Source organism: Mastigoproctus giganteus, chromosome 1, assembly GCF_048544385.1.
Source record: "Mastigoproctus giganteus isolate SK-2022 chromosome 1, ASM4854438v1, whole genome shotgun sequence".
Lineage (NCBI taxonomy): Eukaryota > Metazoa > Arthropoda > Arachnida > Uropygi > Thelyphonidae > Mastigoproctus > Mastigoproctus giganteus.
This window is the reverse complement of record NC_143575.1, coordinates 250832966-250855718: the sequence shown is the minus strand read 5'-3', so window position 1 is coordinate 250855718 and position 22753 is coordinate 250832966. Positions and strand designations below refer to the sequence as shown.

General features: G+C 37.6%; 1 protein-coding gene across 1 annotated transcript in view; it reads left to right on the top strand.

Annotated features, from left to right (window-relative positions):
- The window catches only part of LOC150091752 (uncharacterized), a 91247-nt gene extending 68895 nt beyond the window's left edge, over positions 1 to 22352 (top strand). The window contains exons 5-6 of the mRNA XM_090369562.1: positions 12032 to 12110; positions 21722 to 22352. Of these exons, the coding sequence (XP_090225688.1) occupies positions 12032 to 12110; positions 21722 to 21925 (283 nt within the window). The 3' untranslated portion in view covers positions 21926 to 22352. The remainder of the gene's footprint in view (positions 1 to 12031; positions 12111 to 21721) is intronic.
- The last annotated feature ends 401 nt before the right edge of the window (positions 22353 to 22753 follow it).

The following is a 22753-nucleotide window of genomic DNA, read 5'->3' as shown; positions in this document are numbered from 1 at the left end:
TGGCTAAAAGCAAACTTCCACACATCTATTCTACAACTATTTTTAATCAATTTGAATCTATGCCCCCTCAGGTACTTAATCTGAGCAAGAGGAAGAATCCCATCAGCCTTCAACTTGCTCTACCCATTCAAAGCCTTATACACCTCTATCAGATCACCTCACAGATGCCTACTCTCCAGGTGCTGCAATTTGCAGAACTTAAGCCTTTCTTGGTAAGAGCAGCCCTTTGTTCCCCTCACCAATCTTGTTGTCCTTTTTTGTACTTGTTTTAGCAACTCTACATCTTTCCTGAAATGAGGCCTCCAAACCTGTATACAGTACTCTAGGTGTGGCCTGACCATTACTTAGTACAATGGGATAATCACCTCCCTGTCCTGCTAGCAAAATTCCTATATATCATTGACAAGACTCCATGACTTGCCCAGGCAGCCTGTCTGCACTGCTCAGCAAACTTCATATTTGACTGCACAATTACCCCCAAGTCTTTTTCACTTTCCACTTCCCTGAGTGTAGTACCACACAGTTTGTACATTTCTCTTGGGTTATTGCTATCCATATGCAGTACTTTGCATTTCTCAATGTTAAACTTCAGTTGCCACTTCTCAGCCCATTTGCCCAACTTATCTAGATCCAGTTGGAGTAGCATACTGTCGTTCACAACCCTGCCAACCTTTGTATCATCTGAAAATTTGGACATTAATCCTGATATACCTTCATCAATATCATTGATGAATACACAAAACAACAATGGGCCCAGCAGGAACTCTGGGGAACTCCACTAATAACATTTGTAAACAAAGAGCAGTGTCCATTGATTACCACTCTCTGTTGTCTCCCACTCAACCATCCCTTTATCCATTATAGCAACTTACCATTAATGCCATACCTCTCCAATTTTACAGCAGTCTTCCATGTGCAACAGTATCAAAAGCTTTCCTGAAATCCAAGTATATGATATCAAAATTATTTTTGACATTCAGTTGCTTTGTGACCACATCATAGTATCCAATCAAATTGGTCAGACAAGAGCTCCCTTTAACAAACCATGATGTGTCTTAACTATTACTGCAGTCTTGTCTAGATGATCCTGCAATGCTTCTTTAACCAGTGATTCCATTATTTTCCCCGGAACACAAGTTAAACTAACAGTTCTATAGTTACTTGTGTCACCTTTTGAACCCCCTTTGTGAATTGGTGACACATTTGCACACCTCCAGTCCATGGGGACCTCCCTTGAGTCCAAGGAAGCTCTCATAATTATGGCTAATGGTTTGCTTACTTTGCTGCCTTCTTTAACATATCTGGATAGATCCCGTCCATTCCAGGTGCCTTCCTTATGTTTAACTTCAACAATTCTCCTCCACTTTGCTCTCAGTTATTACAAAATTACTTAGCTCCCTGTTGAATTTGATCAACTTCTTGCATTCCCCTCATTGAATAACTCCTCATGTGTGAATGTAGATGCAAAATAATCATTCAGTTTATTAGCTACCTAAGCATGATCATCAATAGTCAACCCATATATGTTAAGTGGTCCAATCTGATTCATCCTTGGCACATTATAGCCTTAGTTGCTAATGTACCAATAAAACCCAAAAACCAACCAACCTGATTCATCCCTTTCCTTCTAGAGTTTACATAAGTAAAGAACTCGTAGTAGTAGGTGGCATGTGATGCAAGAAAGCAAGTGTATGAGCTTATGCACCATCAGCCAAAAAAAAAAAAAAAAAAAAAATCACACCATTCCCTCCAAATGCCTGAGCAGTTCCTCCTTAAATTTATTTAGCCTATCAACTTCCACAACGACAGATGGAAGTTTGTTCCAGCAATTAACCACCAGCTGGCTAAAGGCAAATTTCTGCACATCTATACTACATCTGTCTTTTCTTAATTTGAATTTATGCCTCCTTAGGTTCATAATCTGAACAAGTGGAAGGATCCCATCAGAATTCAGCGTGCTCAACCCATTCAAGACCTTCTACCCCCCCCCCCTCAGTCAGATCACCGCGCAGGTCCCAGTCTCCAGCCACTGCAATTTGCAGAACTTAAGCCTCTCTTGGTAAGAAGATCCTTTCATTCCCCTCACCAGTCTTGTTGCCCTTCTCTGTACACGCTCAAGTAAATCTACATCCTTCCTAAAATGAGGCCTCCAGACCTGTACACAGTACTCAAGGCGTGGCCTGACCATTGCCTTATACAGAGGGACAATCACCTCCTTTTCCCTGCTAGCAAAATTCCTATATATCATTGACAAAACCCCATGACCTGCACTAGCAACCTGTCTGCATTGCTCAAAAAACTTCATATCTGACTGCACAATTACTCCCAGGTCTTTTTCATTTTCTACCACCTTAAGTGTAGTACCACACAGTTGGTACGTTTCTCTGGGGTTACTTTTACCCATATGCAGTACTTTGCATTTGTCAAGGTTAAACTTCAGTTGCCACTTCTTAGCCCATCTGCCCAAATTATCTATATCCTGTTGCAGTAGCACACTGCCATAACTGTCATTAACAACCCTGCCAACCTTTGTATCATCTGCAAACTTCGACACTAAGCCTGAAACCCTAAAACACTCTTTACTGTTTTTCTTTGCATCCTTTGCCAAAGGTTTCTCGTAATCTGCCTTTGCCTGCCTAGCCTCCTTTGTGACTTGATTACAGACAAGCTTATATCTGCCACAGACTTCTGTGTCACCTGATAATTTATATGCATCTCATACATTTTTCTTCTCTACCACAAGCCTCATTAATTCATCTGACATCCATTTAGGCCTGAACCTTGAACAGTATTTCTTAGTTGGAATGAAAAGCCTATTAGCCTCCAAGATTAAGTCCCTGAAGGCTTCCCATTTAGAATTCGACATTGGTAACATCATCAGTTGATCCCACTGTACAGTGGGATCAACTGATGACATAACAGGGCTGACAGTAGAGGAATCAAAAGCAGGAAGTGATCACGTAGTTCTACGGTGGATGATGAAGAGAGAGGTAGCATAGTAAAAGGCAAAGGAATTGGTTATAATTTCAGAAAAGGAAATTATGATGTTTTAAGGTGCTACATGGCTTCCATTAACTGGGTAGATATCGCACACAGAACGAATACAATTAAACTGTGGTATGCTTTTAAAACATTAATCACAGATGCATTGAATGAGTATTTACCATTAAAAAAATACTCCACGAGGAAGGTTCCAAGTTGGATGAATAGTGAAGTTGGCACATTACTTTAGCAGAAAAAGGTGGCACGGAAAAGTTACAGAGCAATAAAAAGTACTGAAGCCTATAACAGCTACAAGATGATCTGTAATAGAGCCACAGAAAAGGTTCGACAGGCAAAGGCAGTTTATGAGGAATCGCTAGTAAACAGAGCAAATAGGGGGATAAGGAATTCTTCACATATATAAATGCCAAGAAGAGAAGGACAAACCAGATCAGACCTTTACGTAAGGGAAAGGGGATAGTATTAAATACACCAACTGCTGTTACAGATGGACTCAACAGTTATTTTGCATCGATATTTTCAGAAGAAAAACCTTTTGTGGTAATGGGAAATTGTGGAAGCAAAGTTGAAAAATATGTAATTAATGATATTGAAATTTCGCAAGATTATTTAACGAAAAAAACTTTCGAGCCTACAGGCCAGTAAGGCTCCTGGAGTTCATGGAATATACCCTATAATCTTAAGGGAGCGGCAAGTGAGTGCATTGAACCATTGAGGCCAGTTATGCAAGCATCACTAGACTCTGGGGAGATTCCTTTGGATTGGAAAATTGCCAATGTATCTCCCATACATAAGGGTGGTTCTAAGAGTGAAGTGAGAAATTATCGACCTGTCAGTCTGACTTCAGTGGTAGGGAAAATCATGGAACAATGATCAAGGGTGGAATTCAGGTGCATTTGGATAGAATTGAAATTCTCAAGGATACTCAGCATGGTTTTGTAAAGGGAAAATCATGTTTAACAAATCTGGTTCGCTATTTCGAAAGGGTCACTCACGAGCTGGATTTAGGGAATAATTTCGACATTGTTTATTTAGATTTCAGCAAAGCTTTTGACTCAGTCCCACATGAGCAGTTGCTTTATAAGCTGGAACAGATTGGAATCACTGGGAAAATCCCTAGATGGATGGCAGGATGGCTTCAGGGCAGGAGGCAGAGGGTTGTGATAAATGGCTATTCCTCAGATTGGGTTGATGTAAGAAGTGGGGTTCCCCAAGGATCAGTATTAGGACCACTGTTGTTTTTAATTTTCATAAACGACATTGATGAAGCGATAGAGGGCGTGATGTTTAAATTTGCAGATGATGTTAAAATTGGTAGAGTAGTTAATGATCACTGTCAAGCTGAGTTTCTTCAGGGAGACCTAGATAGATTTCAGAAATGGTCAGAAAAATGGCAGCTATGCTTTAGTCCAACAAAGTGTAAGGTATTACACCTGGGAAACAGTAATCCCAAAATAACTTATTCACTTGGTGGAGTTCAACTAAACCCAGTACTGGAGGAAAGGGATTTGGGTGTTACGATACAGTCAGACATTAAATTCTCTGAGCATTGTAAACAGGTTGCAAGGAAGGCCCATGGTGTCCTATCGATGATCTATCGAACTTTTGCAAGTAGAGATAGGAAGTGATAATCCCATTATATAAGGCTCTTTTGTTAAACCACACTTGGAATACTGTGTTCAAGTATGGAGATCGCACCTAAAGAAAGACATTGAGCTTCTTGAAAGGGTGCAAAGACGGGTAACTCGCCTGGTGAGATCGGCAAAAGGGCGTCTTTATGAAGAAAGACTTTGAATATGTGGGTTGCAGAGTTTGGAAACTAAGACACCTTAGAGGAGATTTGATTGAGGTGTTTAAGGCTCTGAGAGGCATCAGTAAAATGAATGAGGACGAAATTTTCAAGATTATAAATGATGCTAGAACTAGAGGACATAAATTCAAGTTACAGGGGGGGGGGATGTTTAGATTGGACTGCAAGAAGTTTTATTTTAGCCAGCGAGTTATAAATTACTGGAATAAGTTGCCTACATGGATGGTAGAGGCTGATAGTTTGGGGAAATTCAAAGGTCATCCGGATAGTACCTTCAGGTGAAGGAAACGCATAGGATGATAGTTTAATTTCCTTTTTTTTTTTTTTTCTCTCATTGTTTTATTTTGGGGGTGTTTTTTTTTTTTTTTTTTTTTTTTTTTTTTTTTTGGCTGGTGCAGCATTAACCATAGGCTTTCTTGCACCATGCAGCCAGTAAAAAAAAGGTATAGTGCAGTCATTATCAACCCACTGCAGGATGGAAGCCTCCTCAACAATTCATGCTGAGGGAAATGGACCATAATCTGCCACGCTGGTCCAGTGCGGGTTGGCAGATCGACCGTATTCAGCAGTCAGGGGCTTGAACCCCGGTCTACTCAAAGAGCATGTGCTACTGCACTCCCGCTCCTGCCCACTCGGCTACGGATCAATAGCCTAAACACGTACTCTGCATATATGCTGCATTGTCGTAGCCTAGGTTGGGTACATATATGCTGCGGTGCCAACTCTATTGTCTCACATGCACATGTGACCATAGGTCCTCTCAGGCAGTCAGCTGCAACGTGCAACAGTGTTCAGTATTCTTAATTTCATCTTGACGAGAAGACATGACAACTTTTCATTTTACAATTTATTTTTTACCCTTTTAAAAATACGATTGAAAATATATCCACATCTTGGTTAGAAGCAGTGCCAACAACATGCATTTTGTTTGGCAGCATGTTTTGCCCCATTTGGTAAATGATTTCACTGGTTTTGAATCACAAGTTCAGACAACTGCCGAAGACATTGTGAAGATTGGAAAAGACTTGGGATTTGGAACTTTGGACACTGTCAATGTACGTGACTGCATTGACTCACACGTGACTTAGATGATCCAACTCTCCTTGAAATTGATGAGCAAACTGCATCCTCTTCTTCCTCTTCTGCAAACTGAAGAAGAGGAACACAATTCTGAAGTGGCACCAAAAGTATTTTCAACAGAAGAATTGGAGAAAGTTTTTCTGGGGGTTGACATGGCCCGAGAGGCGATTATGAATGGAGATCCGAATGTTGAACATAGCATCAAGATACAGCAAATTTTACAAGATGGGATTTGATGCTACAAAGACTTGAACGCTGAGAAAAAAAAGAGATGAGTTCATTATTGAAATACCTAAATAAACAACCACGTTTTTTAAAGTTTTTTCTCTCATCCCTCATGGTGTTTCCTTTTCATTAAAAAAATTTTGCAATATTTTTTTTATTTCAAATCCTTTTAATTAGCTATCAAGAGCAAATTGTTTATAGATTTATTATAATTTGTTTATAGACTGTTTCTCTGCTACGCATTCTACTAAAATCCATTATAATTATACCTCAATTAGCACGGTTTCACATAATACAGAATAGTTAGTATTAGTATTAGTAACGGCCGTATGGTGCAAGAAAGCCTATGGCTTATGCTGCACCAGCCAAAAAAAAAAAAAATCCGAACAAAACAATGATATAAACAAAAATTAAATAAATAAATAAATAATAATAATTAATAAATAAATAAAAATAATAAAATGAAATAAAAAATAAATAAAAAGGAAATTAATCCTATCATCCTATGCGCTTCCCTTACCCGAAAGTACTATCCAGATGACCTTTGAATTTCCCCAAACTGTCGGCCTCTACCACCCATGAAGGCAACTTATTCCAGTAATTTATAACTCGCTGGCTAAAATAAAACTTCCTGCAGTCCAATCTAAACATTTCCCCCCGTAACTTGAATTTATGTCCCCTAGTTCTAGCATCATTTATAATCTTGAAAATTTTGTCCTCATTCATTTTACTGATGCCTCTCAGAGCCTTAAACACCTCAATCAAATCTCCTCTAAGGTGTCTAGTTTCCAAACTCTGCAACCCACATATTCGAAGTCTTTCTTCATAAGGACGCCCTTTTGCCAATCTCACCAGGCGAGTTACCCTTCTTTGCACCCTTTCAAGAAGCTCGATGTCTTTCTTTAGGTGCGGTCTCCATACTTGAACACAGTATTCCAAGTGTGGTCTAACATAAGCCTTATATAATGGGATTATCACGTCCCTATCTCTACTTGCAAAAGTTCGATAGATCATCGATAGGACACCATGGGCCTTCCTTGCAACCTGTTTACAATGCTCAGAGAATTTCATGTCTGACCGTATCGTAACACCCAAGTCCCTTTCCTCCAGTACTGGGTTTAGTTGAACTCCACCAAGTGAATAAGTTATTTTGGGATTACTGTTTCCCAGGTGTAATACCTTACACTTTGTTGGATTAAAGCACAGCTGCCATTTTTCTGACCATTCTTGAAGTCTATGTAGGTCTCTCTGAAGAAGACCTACTCTACCAATTTTAACATCATCTGCAAATTTAGACATCACGCCCTCTATCCCTTCATCAATGTCGTTTATGAAAATTAAAAACAACAGTGGTCCTAATACTGATCCTTGGGGAACCCCACTTCTTACATCAACCCAATCTGAGGAATAGCCATTTATCACAACCCTCTGCCTCCTGCCCTGAAGCCATCCTTCTATCCATCTAAGGATTTTCCCAGTGATTCCAACCTGTTCTAGCTTATAAAGCAACCGCTCATGTGGGACTGAGTCAAAAGCTTTGCTGAAATCTAAATAAACAATGTCGAAATTATTCCCTAAATCCAGCTCGTGAGTGACCCTTTCGAAATAGCGAACCAGATTTGTTAAACATGATTTTCCCTTTACAAAACCATGCTGAGTATCCTTGAGAATTTCAATTCGATCCAAATGATCCTGAATTCCACCCTTGATCATTGCCTCCATGATTTTCCCTACTACTGAAGTCAGACTGACAGGTCGATAATTTCCAACTTCACTTTTAGAGCCACCCTTATGTATGGGAGATACATTTGCACTTTTCCAATCCAAGGGAATCTCCCCAGAGTCTAGTGATGCTCGCATAACCAGCCTCAGTGGTTCAATGCACTCGCTTGCCGCCTCTCTCAAGATTATAGGGTATATTCCATCAACTCCAGGAGCCTTACTGGTCTGTAGGCTTGAAAGTTTTGTCATTAAATAATCTTGCGAAATTTCAATATCATTAATTACATATTTTTTAACTTCGCTCCCACAATTTCCCATTGCCACAAAAGGCTTTTCATTTGTAAATATCGATGCAAAATAACTGTTGAGTTCATCTGCAACGGCAGCTGGTGTATTTATTACTATCCCCTTTCCCTTACGTAAAGGTCCGATCTGGTTTGTCCTGCTCTTCTTGGCATTTATATATGTGAAGAATTCTTTATCCCCCCTCTTTGCTCTGTTTGCTAGTGATTTCTCATAAACTGCCTTTGCCTGTCGAACCTTTTCTGTGGCTCTATTACACATCACCTTGTAGCTGTTATAGGCTTCAGTACTTTTTATTGCTCTGTAACTTTTCCATGCCACCTTTTTCTGCTCAAGTAATGTGGCAACTTCACTATTCATCCAACTTGGAACCCTTCTCGTGGAGTATTTTTTTAATGGTATATACGCATTCAAGGCATCTGTGATTAATGTTTTAAAAGCGTACCACAGTTCAATTGTATTCATTCTCTGCGCGATATCTACCCAGTTAATAGAGGCCATGTAGTACCTTAAGGCATCGTAATTTCCTTTCCTGAAATTAAAACTCATTCCTTTGCCTTTTACTTCTGCTACCTCTCTCGTCATCATCCACCGTAGAACTCCGTGATCACTTCCTGCTACTGGTTCCTCTACTGTCAGCCCTGTTATGTCATCTGATTCATGTGTGATGATGACGTCTAGGATATTCTTTTCTCTAGTACTTTCCCTGACATGTTGATACAAATAACAGTCATCTAGTTGATTTAAAAATTTTGTTCCCCATGTCGAGTTTCCTTCCCATTTACTCCAATCAATTAGAGGCAAATTGAAATCACCCATAATAAGACATTGACGCTTACTTGCCCATTCCATTTGCATGTAGAGGCTTTTGTCATAGTCTTCACAATCACCTGGTCTGTAGATTACTCCTACTCGCATTGTACCTTTGTTTCCAACTATCTCACACCATACAGACTCTATACTAGCATGTGAAATGTCTGAATCCGGGAAAGCTATCGTCGCACTCAGGCTGCTTCTGATAAGAAGCATTACCCCACCAACCCCTTCTATCTACTCTATCCTTCCTAAATACATTATACAAGCCGTACTGAAACTCATCATCCCCAATTTCTGGGTGGCACCACGTCTCTGTAAGCCCTATTATGTCCGCGTTACTTGTTTTAACCAGCAGTTCGAATTCGCTCATTTTATTGACGACACTTCTAACGTTACTGTATAAACAATTAAGATTTACTGTTCTTGTATATTTAACAACCCTAACACAACCCTTGAAGTTTTTTAGGCTCTCTTCCCTGATATTAGCTACCCGCTCACGTGAAACGTCTTTGCCCCCAGAACATCTAGATAATACGTCGAGTTGGGGTAACAGATAAGAACTCTTAAGGTATGTGCAAGAGTTACATTGACCAATATTATCAGATAAACGCGTGTCAGTATTACCCACATCCCCCCTAACTAGCAGTTTCCCTGAGCCTTTAAGGTATCCTCAATAATACTGGCAAAAACTTTTGCACCACCTTTGTTTAAGTGTATCCCGTCTCTACAAAACAAATTCCTTCTACCTACAAGTGTGGGCCATGCTGATAGAAATTTACCCCCTAAAGCCTTGCAGATTCCTTCAAGTCTTGAGTTAATCCACAAGGCTCTTAACATATAATCCCTCCTATCGTGTCTGGGCAGAATTGCAGACACATAGACATTATGGCCTAGCTCGCGACATTTCCTCAGCATGGTCCTGTATTTTTCCAACAAATCGTCAGATCGTGTACGTTTAATATTATTTGTTCCCACATGAATAATAATATTTTCTTTACCCCCTTTAAAATCTGGCAGTCTGTTGGTGACATCATCAATAGTGCTCCCGGCAGACATACCCTGGTTCTGCTCCACCTAAAGTTTCGGTACTACCAATTATCAGTGCTATGCGGGGTATTGCTTTAATTGTAAGTAAATAATGCTGAATTTAATTTTGTTACAGTGTAAATTGTTCATTAGTATTCTTCTAACTTGTTTCTGTTCTCTGTCTAGACCCTTCTTTTTTTACTTCAGTGGGATCTCTCCTTCTTCATCCTCTTTATTTCTATCCTCTTTCCTTCCCTACCAGTTCCCATACTTCTTCTATAAACTTTTCCTTCCCTTATTTACCTTGTGGTTTCCAGCTTGTCTGAACACCTTAATAAGAGTTTTTGGGTAGTAGTGCCTGGCTGCAAAATGCCAGGCACCGGCAAACAACACTCAACAGAAAACATACATACTCTAACACATCCACATATACACACATTTGCCAGCCTTGGTACTATGCCCTTACAGATGCACCAGCAGCATATAGGGGGAAACCTTGGTTACCACCATTTATACAATCATATTTTGAATACTTTGTGCATAAGAATTCACTTTTATATTTCTTTCTTTCTTTTTTTTTTTTTAATCTGTGTTGTGCGTTTATAAGACAGTTTGCATCTTGTGCTATTTGAAAAAACTTAGAATAACTTGACAAGGGAATCTGACTACCTCTGCCTGAGATTGACTAACTACAGCTGCTATTGAAAGAACCTTTCAGTGTTACCCACATCTCCAGTGGAACTTGAATCTCCAAATGAACTACAAATGGGACAAAGAGGTGATTATAACATTATATAATGACATGGTTAGGCTACATCTGGAATACTACATACAAGATTGGAAACATTGTAGAAAGGGCATAAATCTGTTGGAAAGGATTCAGAGAAGAGCAGCACACGGAAACATTGTAGAAAGGGCATAAATCTGTTGGAAAGGATTCAGAGAAGAGCAGCCACGTCAGTTGGGGGACACAAAAGGATATTCATACAAAGAGAGAGAGAGAGAGAGATTGGGTTCTATAAATTGCAGTCTCTGAACTAGGCATATATGTGGTGACCTTATTGAAGTGTATAAAGCTTTAAAAGGGTTAAATAAATTAAATTTTGATGGCATATCTACTTTTTTTCCCTTGACACACATGCAAAAGGACAATTTTAAGTTGAAAAAAAAAAAAAAAAAAAATGATGGTTACAGGGTAGAAAAACTTGCATTCAGCTTGAGAGTAATTGATTGTTGGAATAACTTCTATCTGTTGTTGTGGAAGTGAGTATTTTAGTGCTGAATTTAAAGACAGTTTGGATTGTTTATTGGCAGGAATGAGCAAATGAAGTGGGTATTTTTTTTGTGTGTGGTGCTGTATAATCTTTGTTTTCTTGTATTATGTTGCCAATACCCCTTCCAAAAAAATCACATTATGTAATTCACGAATAGCCCCTGACACAGACGAATAAATCCCATCAGTGTCTGCTGAACTGTTCCTTCCTTTTTAACTGTAATTTCTCTTCTAGTACTATTTCAATCATTCACCTCATATAGTCAGATCCAACCATTTCAGGCAAGCTGTAAACTGGTGCTGAAACTGTTACTGTTGTATCTGTTTTCTAGACTGGAATTCTTGTTATTTAATTTTTCTAACCATCTAAAGTTATTAAATACAAGGAAGCCACATATTATTTTAATACTTATTTTTGCCACAGTGGCTCTGTGTTTATTTATTTTATTATTATTTTTTTTTTTTTTTTGTTGTTATTTATTTGTTCATTTAATAAGGTCAGGTATTTTTGATGGACCTAGAATTTATGCAACAACAGACATATTTCTAAAGCTGCAGTAATAAAAATCTGTTTTTATATATAGATATTACAAAGAAAACTAATTTTACCATAATATTATGGTAAAATTAGTAAAATTATGGCACAGCAAAACAATATATGTTAATTTAGCTACCAGTTCACCTTTTTCCAAGTTACATAATTTAATATTTTCGAAATAAGCTCATCACCATTTAAGAATTTGTACTACATTATTTTGTTTTTTCCTTCCAAGGTGTAATTCCATTTATCATCATGGTATGACCTGTGATATGTATGAGAAAACAAAAGAGGATGAAGACTATCCTCTGAAGGTAAATTTCCCATTTTTATCTTAACAGTTTCTTATTGAATCTGTGCTCAGATTATATTGAAATTATCTTTTTATATTAGTGATTTAATTTAAGATATTACCATCATTAAATTTCTTTCTGGTGTTACCGCAGTTGAACCTTTAAGATCTGGCACCACCCATTTTCCAGATTTTTTTAGGAAAATTAAAAAAAATCCAGTAAACCAAAGAAAATCATGTTGATTACATGCTGAAGCAGAGCATCCTTCCAGTTAATACTCACTCTCATTTGGTTATTGGAATCTCCATTTGCTTCATATTTGAAGCTGAAGCAAATGGGGATTCAATTCATGTTTATATCTAGTTTATATATTTATGCCCACAAGAATTTTTTCTATTTTTTCGTCTTCTGCTAATGCTCTTCTCAAAAATTCCTAGATAAAAGATAGGAACATTAAGAAAAACTTAAACTACTAGCACACAAACTTAAACACCTTGGTTTACTGCAAATAAAAGTTAAAATCGATATTGTAGTTTCTTAGTAATCAAAACAATTTTTGAATGACCTTTTTGTTTGCCACATAGTTAATTTCTTGTTGAGAAATTTACATCTCTATGATTACAGATGGCAAACTCAGCTTACAGAAAACCGGATAACAAAATAATGGAAAGAATATTAAGAAAAAAAAAGGTAAAAATACAGACCCCACAGGATGATCAGCATTAACAAGAGAGTGGATGATAATGAAAGGGAAGGTTGTTAATAAATAAATTTTCTGTTTATACTCCAGCACGACAACCAAGTCAGTAGAGTTTACAATAAATCATCAGTACAAATATTTATCGTATTTAGTAGTCACGGGCTTGAACCCCGGTCCACTCAAGGAACGCGTGCTATGCACTCTCGCTCCTAACCACTCGGCTACGTCAGGCCTGGACATTGGCAATGTCCTTATATAGATTGAATCCCTGTATAGCCACTATTTGTTCAAGTTTTGCTGGAAGTACGAGGTGTGGCAATGAAATTCCCAGACTGGTGCTATTGCATCAATTTTGATGAGTATGAAAATTAAGAGAAATGATGTTGTAGTTCAAACTTCCTCCAACAGCTGGTGATACAGAGATTGTCTAGTAGGCTGAGAAGTAATAATCAGTGTTGTTAGTAGCATTAACGTTTTTTGTCATGATTTTGCAATGGGGCGGCAACCAACGAATGAATATCAAATTTTGCTTTAAAATGGGAAAATCTGAAGCAGAAACGTGTGAAATGCAAAAACTGTTTGTGGTGACGAAATTTAAAATTTTATCAGTGTGTTTGAAAGTTATAAACAGTTCAAAAATGGACAGAAGGATGTTTGTGACTACGTAAGAAGTGGGTATACATCAGTCTCTCAAAATGAGGACAGAGTTGCAAAAGTTTGGGAAATTGTGGCAAGAGATTTTCGTTTATAACCCTCAGAATGATGGCTAATGAGTTAGATGTGATTAAGGAGATGGGTCATCAAATTTGCATCAAGATTAAGGGAAAAGGAAGGTCTGGACAAAATTTGTGCCATTCAACCTCGGTGAGCAGAAGCAGTAATGGTGTCATCCTGTCTTCTAGACTTGTCAAGACAATCCTAATTTCCTTGACTGTATTGTCACTAAAAACAAGTGGCGCCTCCGTAGCCAGGTGGGAAGGAGCAGCAGTGCATAGCACATGCTTCTTGATTAGACCGGGGTTCGAGCCCGTCACCATCAAATAAGGAGGATGCAGAAAGGTCAGGGAATGACCACTGCATATTCCCGGAGCAATATGGCCTTAGTTGCTAATGCTCCTAAAAAACAACAACTAAAAACAAGTGTTGGTATTTCAATAGTACTGACCCAGAGACAAAGTGTCAGAGCATGCAGCGGGCTTCAAAATCATCACCAATGCCCAAAACGTTTTGTTTCCAGAAGTCCAGGATCAAGACAGTGCTTATGTTGATCATGTTTTTCAACAAACAGGTTATGATCCACAAGGAATTTGTACTTGAAGGGGAGAGAGTCAATGCTGTGTTATGTACAGGTGTTTTGAAGGCTATTGAAATGCATTTCCCAGGTGAGGCCTTAATTTTGGAGAGAAAGGCAGCTAGTTCCTGTTGCACTACAATGCCCTCGCCCATTCAGCACTTGTTGTGAAGACATTTTTGACAAAACGTGACATTGTACAGATCACCAGAAGATTTCTTTCTCTTTTCCAAGCTGAAAACTGCCCTCAAAGGAAAGAGATTATTTCAGGATGTTTAGACATAAAGAAAAACATAACTGGCAAACCGAACATCATCTCCTTGGATGCCTTTGCTGAATCTTTTCAGAAACTTTAAGAATGTTGTAATAAGTTAATTTAGTCATTTTTGAGCTCCTCCATTTTGTGCTCTTTTTATTGTGGTAGTCCAGGAACTTTATTGCCACACCTTATATGATTTACAATGTTGATAATGAATCTCATTTTAGTTCCAGGAATTAAAAACTTTCTGGCTGAAGTCCAGTCTAAGCCTCTTTTACTTAGTGTCAAAAATTAAGATGGTTTGGCACTATTTTTTTTTTTTTTTTTACACTGGGCTGGCTATTTATATTTACTACTTCTAAAGGGTTTTGATCTTACCTTAGTCATCAATCACTTCCACTTTCTCAGTTAAAATTTTGAGTAATTTAAATTCTTGCCATATTTCAGTATTAACCATAGAATTCAATGAAATCTCAGGCTTTAGCTTCACCAGCCAAAAATAATAAATAAATCCAGCAGAACTTTGAATTTCTTCAAGCTGTGAGCCTCAACTACCTATGGATGTAAATTATTCCAGTAATTAATACACTGACTGAAACACACTAATCCTATTTACTTAGTATCAAAAATTAAGGTGGTTAGGCACCATTCAGTTTTGCACGCTTGTGGTCCATATGCAGCTTTGGTCCTATAAAGTCTTATAGTCCTATAAAGTTCATCATATTTGACATTAAAATAATTTTAATCACTTGAGTACTCTGTCCTTCAGATTATGAAAATCAATGTTCTCTTCTGAATAGGAAAAAAAAAAAAAAAAAAAAAGACAAAAAAAAACTGATTATCTCTGCTGATGTTTCACAAGTGTAATTTTAAAGCACAACCATCTTCTCAGAGGGAACTTGGAAGTACAATTATAAGAAATTGATACAGGTTTTGAAAAATATAGTTTAACTTAAGGATTAAGAAAAAAAAAAAAAAAAAGCTTAACAAACATTAAAAATACTAATGCAATTGATAAAGATAGCAGTACTGTGAAAGTTGTGCAAAAGAATAGGAAAGGAAAAAGCAGCTGTTAGTACCTAATTAGTTTCATTTTTTTTTTTTTTTGTTTCCTATTGTTTTTCACAGTTTTCAACATATTTCTTCACTTTAAGGAATTTTATTAGCTTATTAATGTTAATTTAGTTCAGTTTAATTATTATTATTATTTTTTTTTTATATCTTTAAGTTTTCAGCTTTTTATTTCTTTGCAATCCGTAATTTATATCTTGCAACTGAACTTTCCAGCTTGCTCTAGGGAAGCAGTTTAAAGATTGAAATGTCAGAGTATTTTTTCCCTTCTTTCCATATTCAGATCGTGCTCAGATTGTGTCAGTGAAATTATTCTTGCAGGAATGGAATCCTTTATCCCACACCCCACTTTAAAATCTCGTCCTTTCTCTAAACCTTGGTTTTCCAATAAATGTGCTAAGGCTGTTCAAGAGAAGAATGTTGCATATCGTAATTGGCTTGTTTCTAATTCTTCAGTTTCATTTTCTGCCTACACCAAAGCTCGCAACAATTGTAAAGCAGTTATTAATCAGTCCAAACTAGAGTTTGAACAGGCTAAGAGTAGAAAACTTGCTTCTTGCCCTAATGGTAGCCGAGCATTCTGGTCTCTTGCCAAAGCTATTGGCTGCAACTTTTGCCCATCTCTGCTCCCATCTCTGTCCAAACCAGATGGTTCTGTTGTCACTTCAGCCAAGGATAAAGCTGACCTGCTAGCATCCCATTTTTCTTCCGGCTCATGTATTAATGATCTTGGTAAAATACCTCCCACCATTCCCAACACGCTCCATTCAATGCCTCCTGTGGTCTTCCGTCAAAAGGATATCAGAAGGATTTTGATGAATCTTGATGCTAAGAAAGCTCCAGGTCCTGATGGTATTTCTCCACTTGTTCTCAAAACCTGTGCTCCTGAACTTACTCCTATTCTTTGCCGCCTTTTTTCACTTTCTTATTGCAAAGGTGTTTTTCCTTCTGCTTGGAAATTTGCTCATATCCAGCCTAAAAAAGGGTGACAAATCCTTCCCATCCAATTATCGTCCCATTGCAATTACTTCTACTCTTTCTAAAGTAATGGAGAAATCAATTAACCGCCAACTCTTAAACTACCTAGAAACCTTCCGTCTGATCAACGATCGCCAGTATGGATTCCGTCAGTGTCGATCCACTGGTGATATTCTGGCTTATGTTACCCATTTATGGACTAATTCAATGGAAAGGTTCAGTGAAACACAAGTAGTTGCTCTTGACATCTCAAAGGTTTTTGATCGTGTTTGGCATAAAGGTCTTCTAAACAAGCTTCCATCTTATGGTTTGCCAACTGTTTTTAGTAATTGGTTATCCAGTTTTCTCTCTGATCGCTCACTGAGGGTGATGGTAGATGGCTCTCTGTCTTCTAACTTCTCCACTAATGCCAGTGTTCCCCAGGCGCTTCCGTAGCCAGGTGGGAAGGAGCAGCAGTGCGTAGCACACGCTTCTTGATTAGACCGGGGTTCGAGCCCGTCACCACCAAATACAGAGGATGCGGAAAGGTCAGGGAATGACCACCGCATATTCCCGGAGCAATATGGCCTTAGTTGCTAATGCTCCTAAAAACCAAATAACAACAACAACAACAACAGCCAGTGTTCCCCAAGGTTCAGTTCTTTCCCCCACTCTTTTCCTCTTGTATATTAATGACCTTCTTCCATTGACTGGAAATCCTATCCATAGTGTTGCCGATGATAGCACATTGCATTCCACTTTCCATTTTGAGAAACCTTGTCCTGCTCAATCAGCTTCAACTTCTCGAAAATCTGCTACCAATTCCTTAAATGCCGATCTTCAGGTAATTCTCCAGTGGGGCAAAGACAACTTAGTTGATTTCAACCCTTCTAAAACTCAGTCTTGTCTTATATCTCGCAAAAAGGATTCTTCTGCTCCTATGCTTATCTTTAGTGACACTCCGATTTCTCTGGCGCCTCCGTAGCCAGGTGGGAAGGAGCAGCAGTGCGTAGCACACACTTCTTGATTAGACCGGGGTTCGAGCCCGTCACCACCAAATACGGAAGATGCGGAAAGGTCAGGGAATGACCACTGCATATCCCATAGCAATATGGCCTTAGTTGCTAATGCTCCTAAAACACCAAATAACAACAACTCCGATTTCTATGCAAAATGATATATCTCTTTTGGGGATTACCCTGACTTCTAATCTCTCTTGGCACAAGCACATTACAAATATTGCTTCCTCTGCATCTAAAAAACTGGGTTTTCTCTTTTGCTCTCGGCGTTACTTTTCTTCCAAACAGCTGCTCACTCTGTATAAATCGCAAATCTGCCCAGCTATGGAATATTGTTCCCACATCTGGGGTGGTGCCCCCAAAAACTCTCTCAGGCTTCTTGATTCCATTCAGAAGAGGGCAGTTAGGTTAATTAATGATTCATCTCTAACAGAGTCTCTCCACTCGCTGTCTCATAGACGTACTGTTTCTTCTGCATGCCTCTTCTACAGATACTTCCATGGGCACTGTTCTTCTGAATTGGCTTCTATAATTCCCGCTCTCTTTCAAAACAGTCCGAACACGTGCCACCACCAGCCAACATCCATTTACTGTCCAACTTCAAACTCACAGAACAAACTTTTCATCTTCCTCATTTATTCATTCAACTGCCGTTTTCTGGAACAACCTTCCTTCATACGTATTTCCTGAAAATTACAATCTACAGAAGTTCAAGTCCAATGTCAACAAATATCTTCTTTCGTCTTCTCAACCTCCAACCTAAGCACAGTACTAAGTAGTATAGGTTCTAATACCTCTCGTGTTTGGGGTTCACATAAAAAAAAAAAAAAAAATATTCAGAAGAGAATAAATACTAATTCATATAATCCACAGTATAGAGTACTCATTTTATTATTATTTTCTCCTCTTGTTTCCCATGCAACATGCATTTCAAACAGTGTGACATTGATTTTTTTTTTTTCAAGATATTTTTCTTTAACTTTATTTTATTAAAATTATTTCAATTTAAATAAAGTACGTATAGTATATTGTGATGTATGCAGTATAATCATTTATTGGAGGTAATCAAGTGCTGTTGGAGCCTTATCTCCACAAAGTCCTCCAAAATTTTATAAAAGGTTAATAAATACTGCACCATTTTATTTAAAGCTTTAAATATCTCTTTGTTATTGTTTTCTAAAGTTTCACTGAATTCATATCATACAGATGATCATACAGATGATCCTGAAATTGCGACGAACTTCTTCTTTGAGCATATCCTAAATAGTTACGAAAAATGCGCGTCATACATCAGGATCCCAGGGAATAAAAAGACCACTAGGCCAAGATGGAAATTATGCCCATTTATGTCAAACAAAATTTGTAACATGCTAAAGAAAAGGGACAAACTTGCAAGAATTGCTAGAGAAACAGGAAAGGAGGAGGATAAAAACAAATACACAACGTACAGAAACAAAGTCACCGACAGTATTAGGTCAGAGAAAAGGAAATATTATAGTTCCCAACTTAAAGGCGTCATTACAAGCAAGGAAAAGTGGGCAGTCTTGGACAAGCTACTACCTGGAAGAAAAACGAAACCACAGAGCTACGTTGGAGATGTAGTTGAGAACGAGGTACTCATTTCGGATGACCAGGAAAAAGCCGAAGCATTCCGTAATCACTTTATCTCAAGCGTGAATAACCTTTTTAAAGACGAAGTTGACTCTAGAGATAATGCAACGAAAGAATCTGTCAAGCACTCAATGAGGAGCTCTTTTTTCCTCGCTCCGCTCTCAGATCAAGAGATTTTAGAAGCAGGACATCAATTAAAAGAAAAGGGAGCCCCTGGCTTTGATGAAATATCTCCTGCTCTGCTGAAAAAGGTCCTCAACTCAATTCTAACACCACTGAAGTATATTTACAATCTTTCCTTTCAATCTGGTAAATTCCCGTCTCAATTCAAAAAAGCAGTCATTGTTCCTGTTCCTAAAGGGAAAAATTGTAACTCTATCAACAATTTTCGTCCAATAGCTCTACTCTCAGTTTTTGCAAAATTATTCGAAAAAATTCTTCACGGCAGACTCATGGGCTTCCTGGAAGTCAATCAGCTTATCCATCAACAACAGTACGCTTATCGTTCAAAAAGATCCACTGACCTGGCAATTGTTGACTTCTGCTCCAGGATCACGGACTGTCTTGAAAAGGGTCACTATGCAATAGCACTGTTTCTAGACCTATCAAAAGCTTTTGACTGCATAAATCATAATATCCTACTCAACAAGCTCAACAATCTTGGCTTGAGAGGAAAAATTAACCTTCTCCTTGAAGACTACCTTAGTGATAGGCCATTTGTCGTTAAAACAAACCAGTCTTTTTCAGACATTTCTTATTTCTCTAGGGGAGTACCTCAAGGCTCACTTCTCGGACCGATACTATTTGTTCTTTACATTAATGAATTCCTCTCTCATCTTCCATCTTCCCACCTAGTAGCGTATGCCGATGACATTTCTATTCTAATCACTGATAAAGACCCTAACCAACTTCAATGCAAGATCTCTGCCCTGCTCTCTGAAATGCATAGTTGGCTTCAAAAGAATCAGCTGATACTAAACCCAGAAAAATCCAAATATATGGTGTTTAGGACGAAAAATAAACCATTGAATATTGATTTCGAAATAACATACAAAGGAAAACAACTGGAAAGGGTGAATGATACCAAGTTTCTAGGAATCTGGCTAGATGACAAGCTGAGTTGGGATAAACAAATGATCACCTTACGAAAGAAAACTTCGTCACTAGCAGGAATACTCGCCCGAGCCTCTGCCTGGGTACCTCCTTCCCTTCTCAGACTAGTATTCCTTTCCTTAATACAGCCTCACCTCACATATGGAATTATCTCATGGGGTACGACCAGTCAATATAACCTTACGAGAATCAATTCAATTGTCAATCGATGTGTTCGTTCAATTTTGGGCCTTCCCTGGAATGCATCGGTGACTTCGAGATATAAGGAAGCGAGACTCTTAAGCATCTACCAACTGATACAAAAAGCTGAAGCGGTCTTTGTCTACAATGCTTTGAAAACACCAAACTTTCCTCCTCTCTTCAGATCCTTTTTTATAACAATAGAAGAAGAAGGAATAAGATATAATTTAAGAAATGAAGCGAACCTGAAGGTTCCGCTTTTCAGAAAAGCCATAGGCCAGAAAAATATAAAATACAGAGGCGCAAAAACCTGGAATAATCTTCCTGAAAACATCAAAAATGCCATTTCACTAAACAAGTTCAAGAAGCTCCTGACTGAACACATCACCAGGGAGGTCTGATCTAAATCACCTTCCACTCAACTCCTGAACTTTCCACAATGCATACCAGTTTGGAAATTGTGTAAACAAGTTGAAGGAATAGCTGTCATAAATTGTAACATTCTATGCAATTATTTCATAATTTTTCTTTCATACTTGTTATTGTAAAAGTACTCACAATGTAATTATAAGTATGTACTGTTGTTAACCACGCGACATGTGTGGTTGGTTTACGTAGTCTCGGTAATGGAATGTAGAAACATGTCCGATTCATGATGTATCTGTTTTTATTGTTATCTTTTTCAAAGGGAACACCCCCTAAAAAGCCTCTGGCTTATGTGTTCTCCCTCCCTTCTTGCTGTTATCTCCCAACAATTGTAACACAAAATAGGGATAAATAAATTATCAAATTATCATAAAAAATATCACCAGCACCTTAGTGATGTGCAAATTTCAGCAGGTGTTTCATTTAGTGAGGTTGAAACAGTCTTGTGAGCTAACTATATTTTATGGTGGAAAGAGGTGTCTTTGTACACAATTAACGTTGAAGCCTGAAAAATTAGTAGCTTTTTTTTTTTTTCTTTTCTTTTTCTTTTTCTTCCCCCGTGTGACAATATGGTGCTAAACAAGTAAATTGCAGTTTTCATTGATGTAGAGATCTCTGCTGACTAACCATGGTGGGACAATTACTTTTGTGTAAAATCACTGGAACCATTAGCAAATGTGTTGTTGAAACAACAAATACTCATGTGACATCTTGTATTTTTTTATTATTTTTTTTAATCAAAGAAATGCTCATTTTTGTAAATATTTTTGGATAAACTTTGAAATATATAGCTCACTTCTGTAGTTTAGTTATCAGCAATATTCTAATTAAAAAAAAATTATTTTTTGCAAATAAAGTGTGCTGTAACCAAGCTGGGTCATAGACTCAATCAACTGTCAAAATTTATATAAAATATTGCAGAACAGTTCTAATATTTAGCATTGTGCAGTGTTATTCTTTTTTTTTTTTTATATAAATGAATACATTTTTCTAAATTTGTTACAGGTATGGCTTTCACAGAATTCAGATTGCAAACTTTGTCCGAAATGCTCGTCACCAATAGAGAAGACAGGTGGCTGCAATCATATGGTGTGCATAAGATGTGGTGTGCATATGTGCTGGTTATGCTTAAAAGTGTTCAAGACTGCAGAAAAGGTGTATGAACATCTTCCATATTGCCCGCATAACTATACTTCTCCTTCCAGGTGATATTTTCACGTGTGTGTTTATTTCACTTTCACAGACTAGAATGCAATGGCATTTGAGACATTCTTGGATGCCAGTGTGGCTTCCTTTAGTTACAGTATAAATAAAGAATTTATTATTGGTTATGAAATAGTCATGTAAAAGGACTTTAGTTTCCTTTGTGTTCTTTATGAAATTGAAATAGCCTGCTAATATTTTAGATCTTGTATATATTTGCATTGTAAAGATTTCATATACTTCATCAGAATTATGGTGGACGATCTTTGCTATCAGTGATGGCTTTGAATTAAGTGTTAATCAAATGGGATAAAACTTACGCAATAACTGGATTATAGGAATTGCCAACAACCGTGTTGCCATTTGAAATGAATGCAGTATGTAATGTTTTGCACACCTCACTTTATATTTGTTAAACAAAGTTACATTGATTAACCTGTATAATGATAAGATAGAACCTTTATTTTTTTTACAAATTAATCAATTAAAAGTGTCAGGTACATGAATATGTGATGTATTCTAAGTTTGTCATTTCTTGTTTATCCTTTTTAAAAATTTTATTTTGATAAAAAAAAAAATATATATATATATATAATCAAAGCCTGATTATTCTGGAAATTATTCTTCTTTCATCTAACAAATAACATTTATTTCAACGTTATATTTATTTAGCGGCTCTAAAATTTAACAGTAAGCCTATCAGTATTAAACATCATTAGATGACATTGTTGTTATTTGGGATGCAGAGTAAAGTATGGAAAGTCCCTTCATAATAATAGAGCTATGTTTGTATTGTTTCCCACTCCACACTAGGTGGAAAAGACCCAAGTTTGA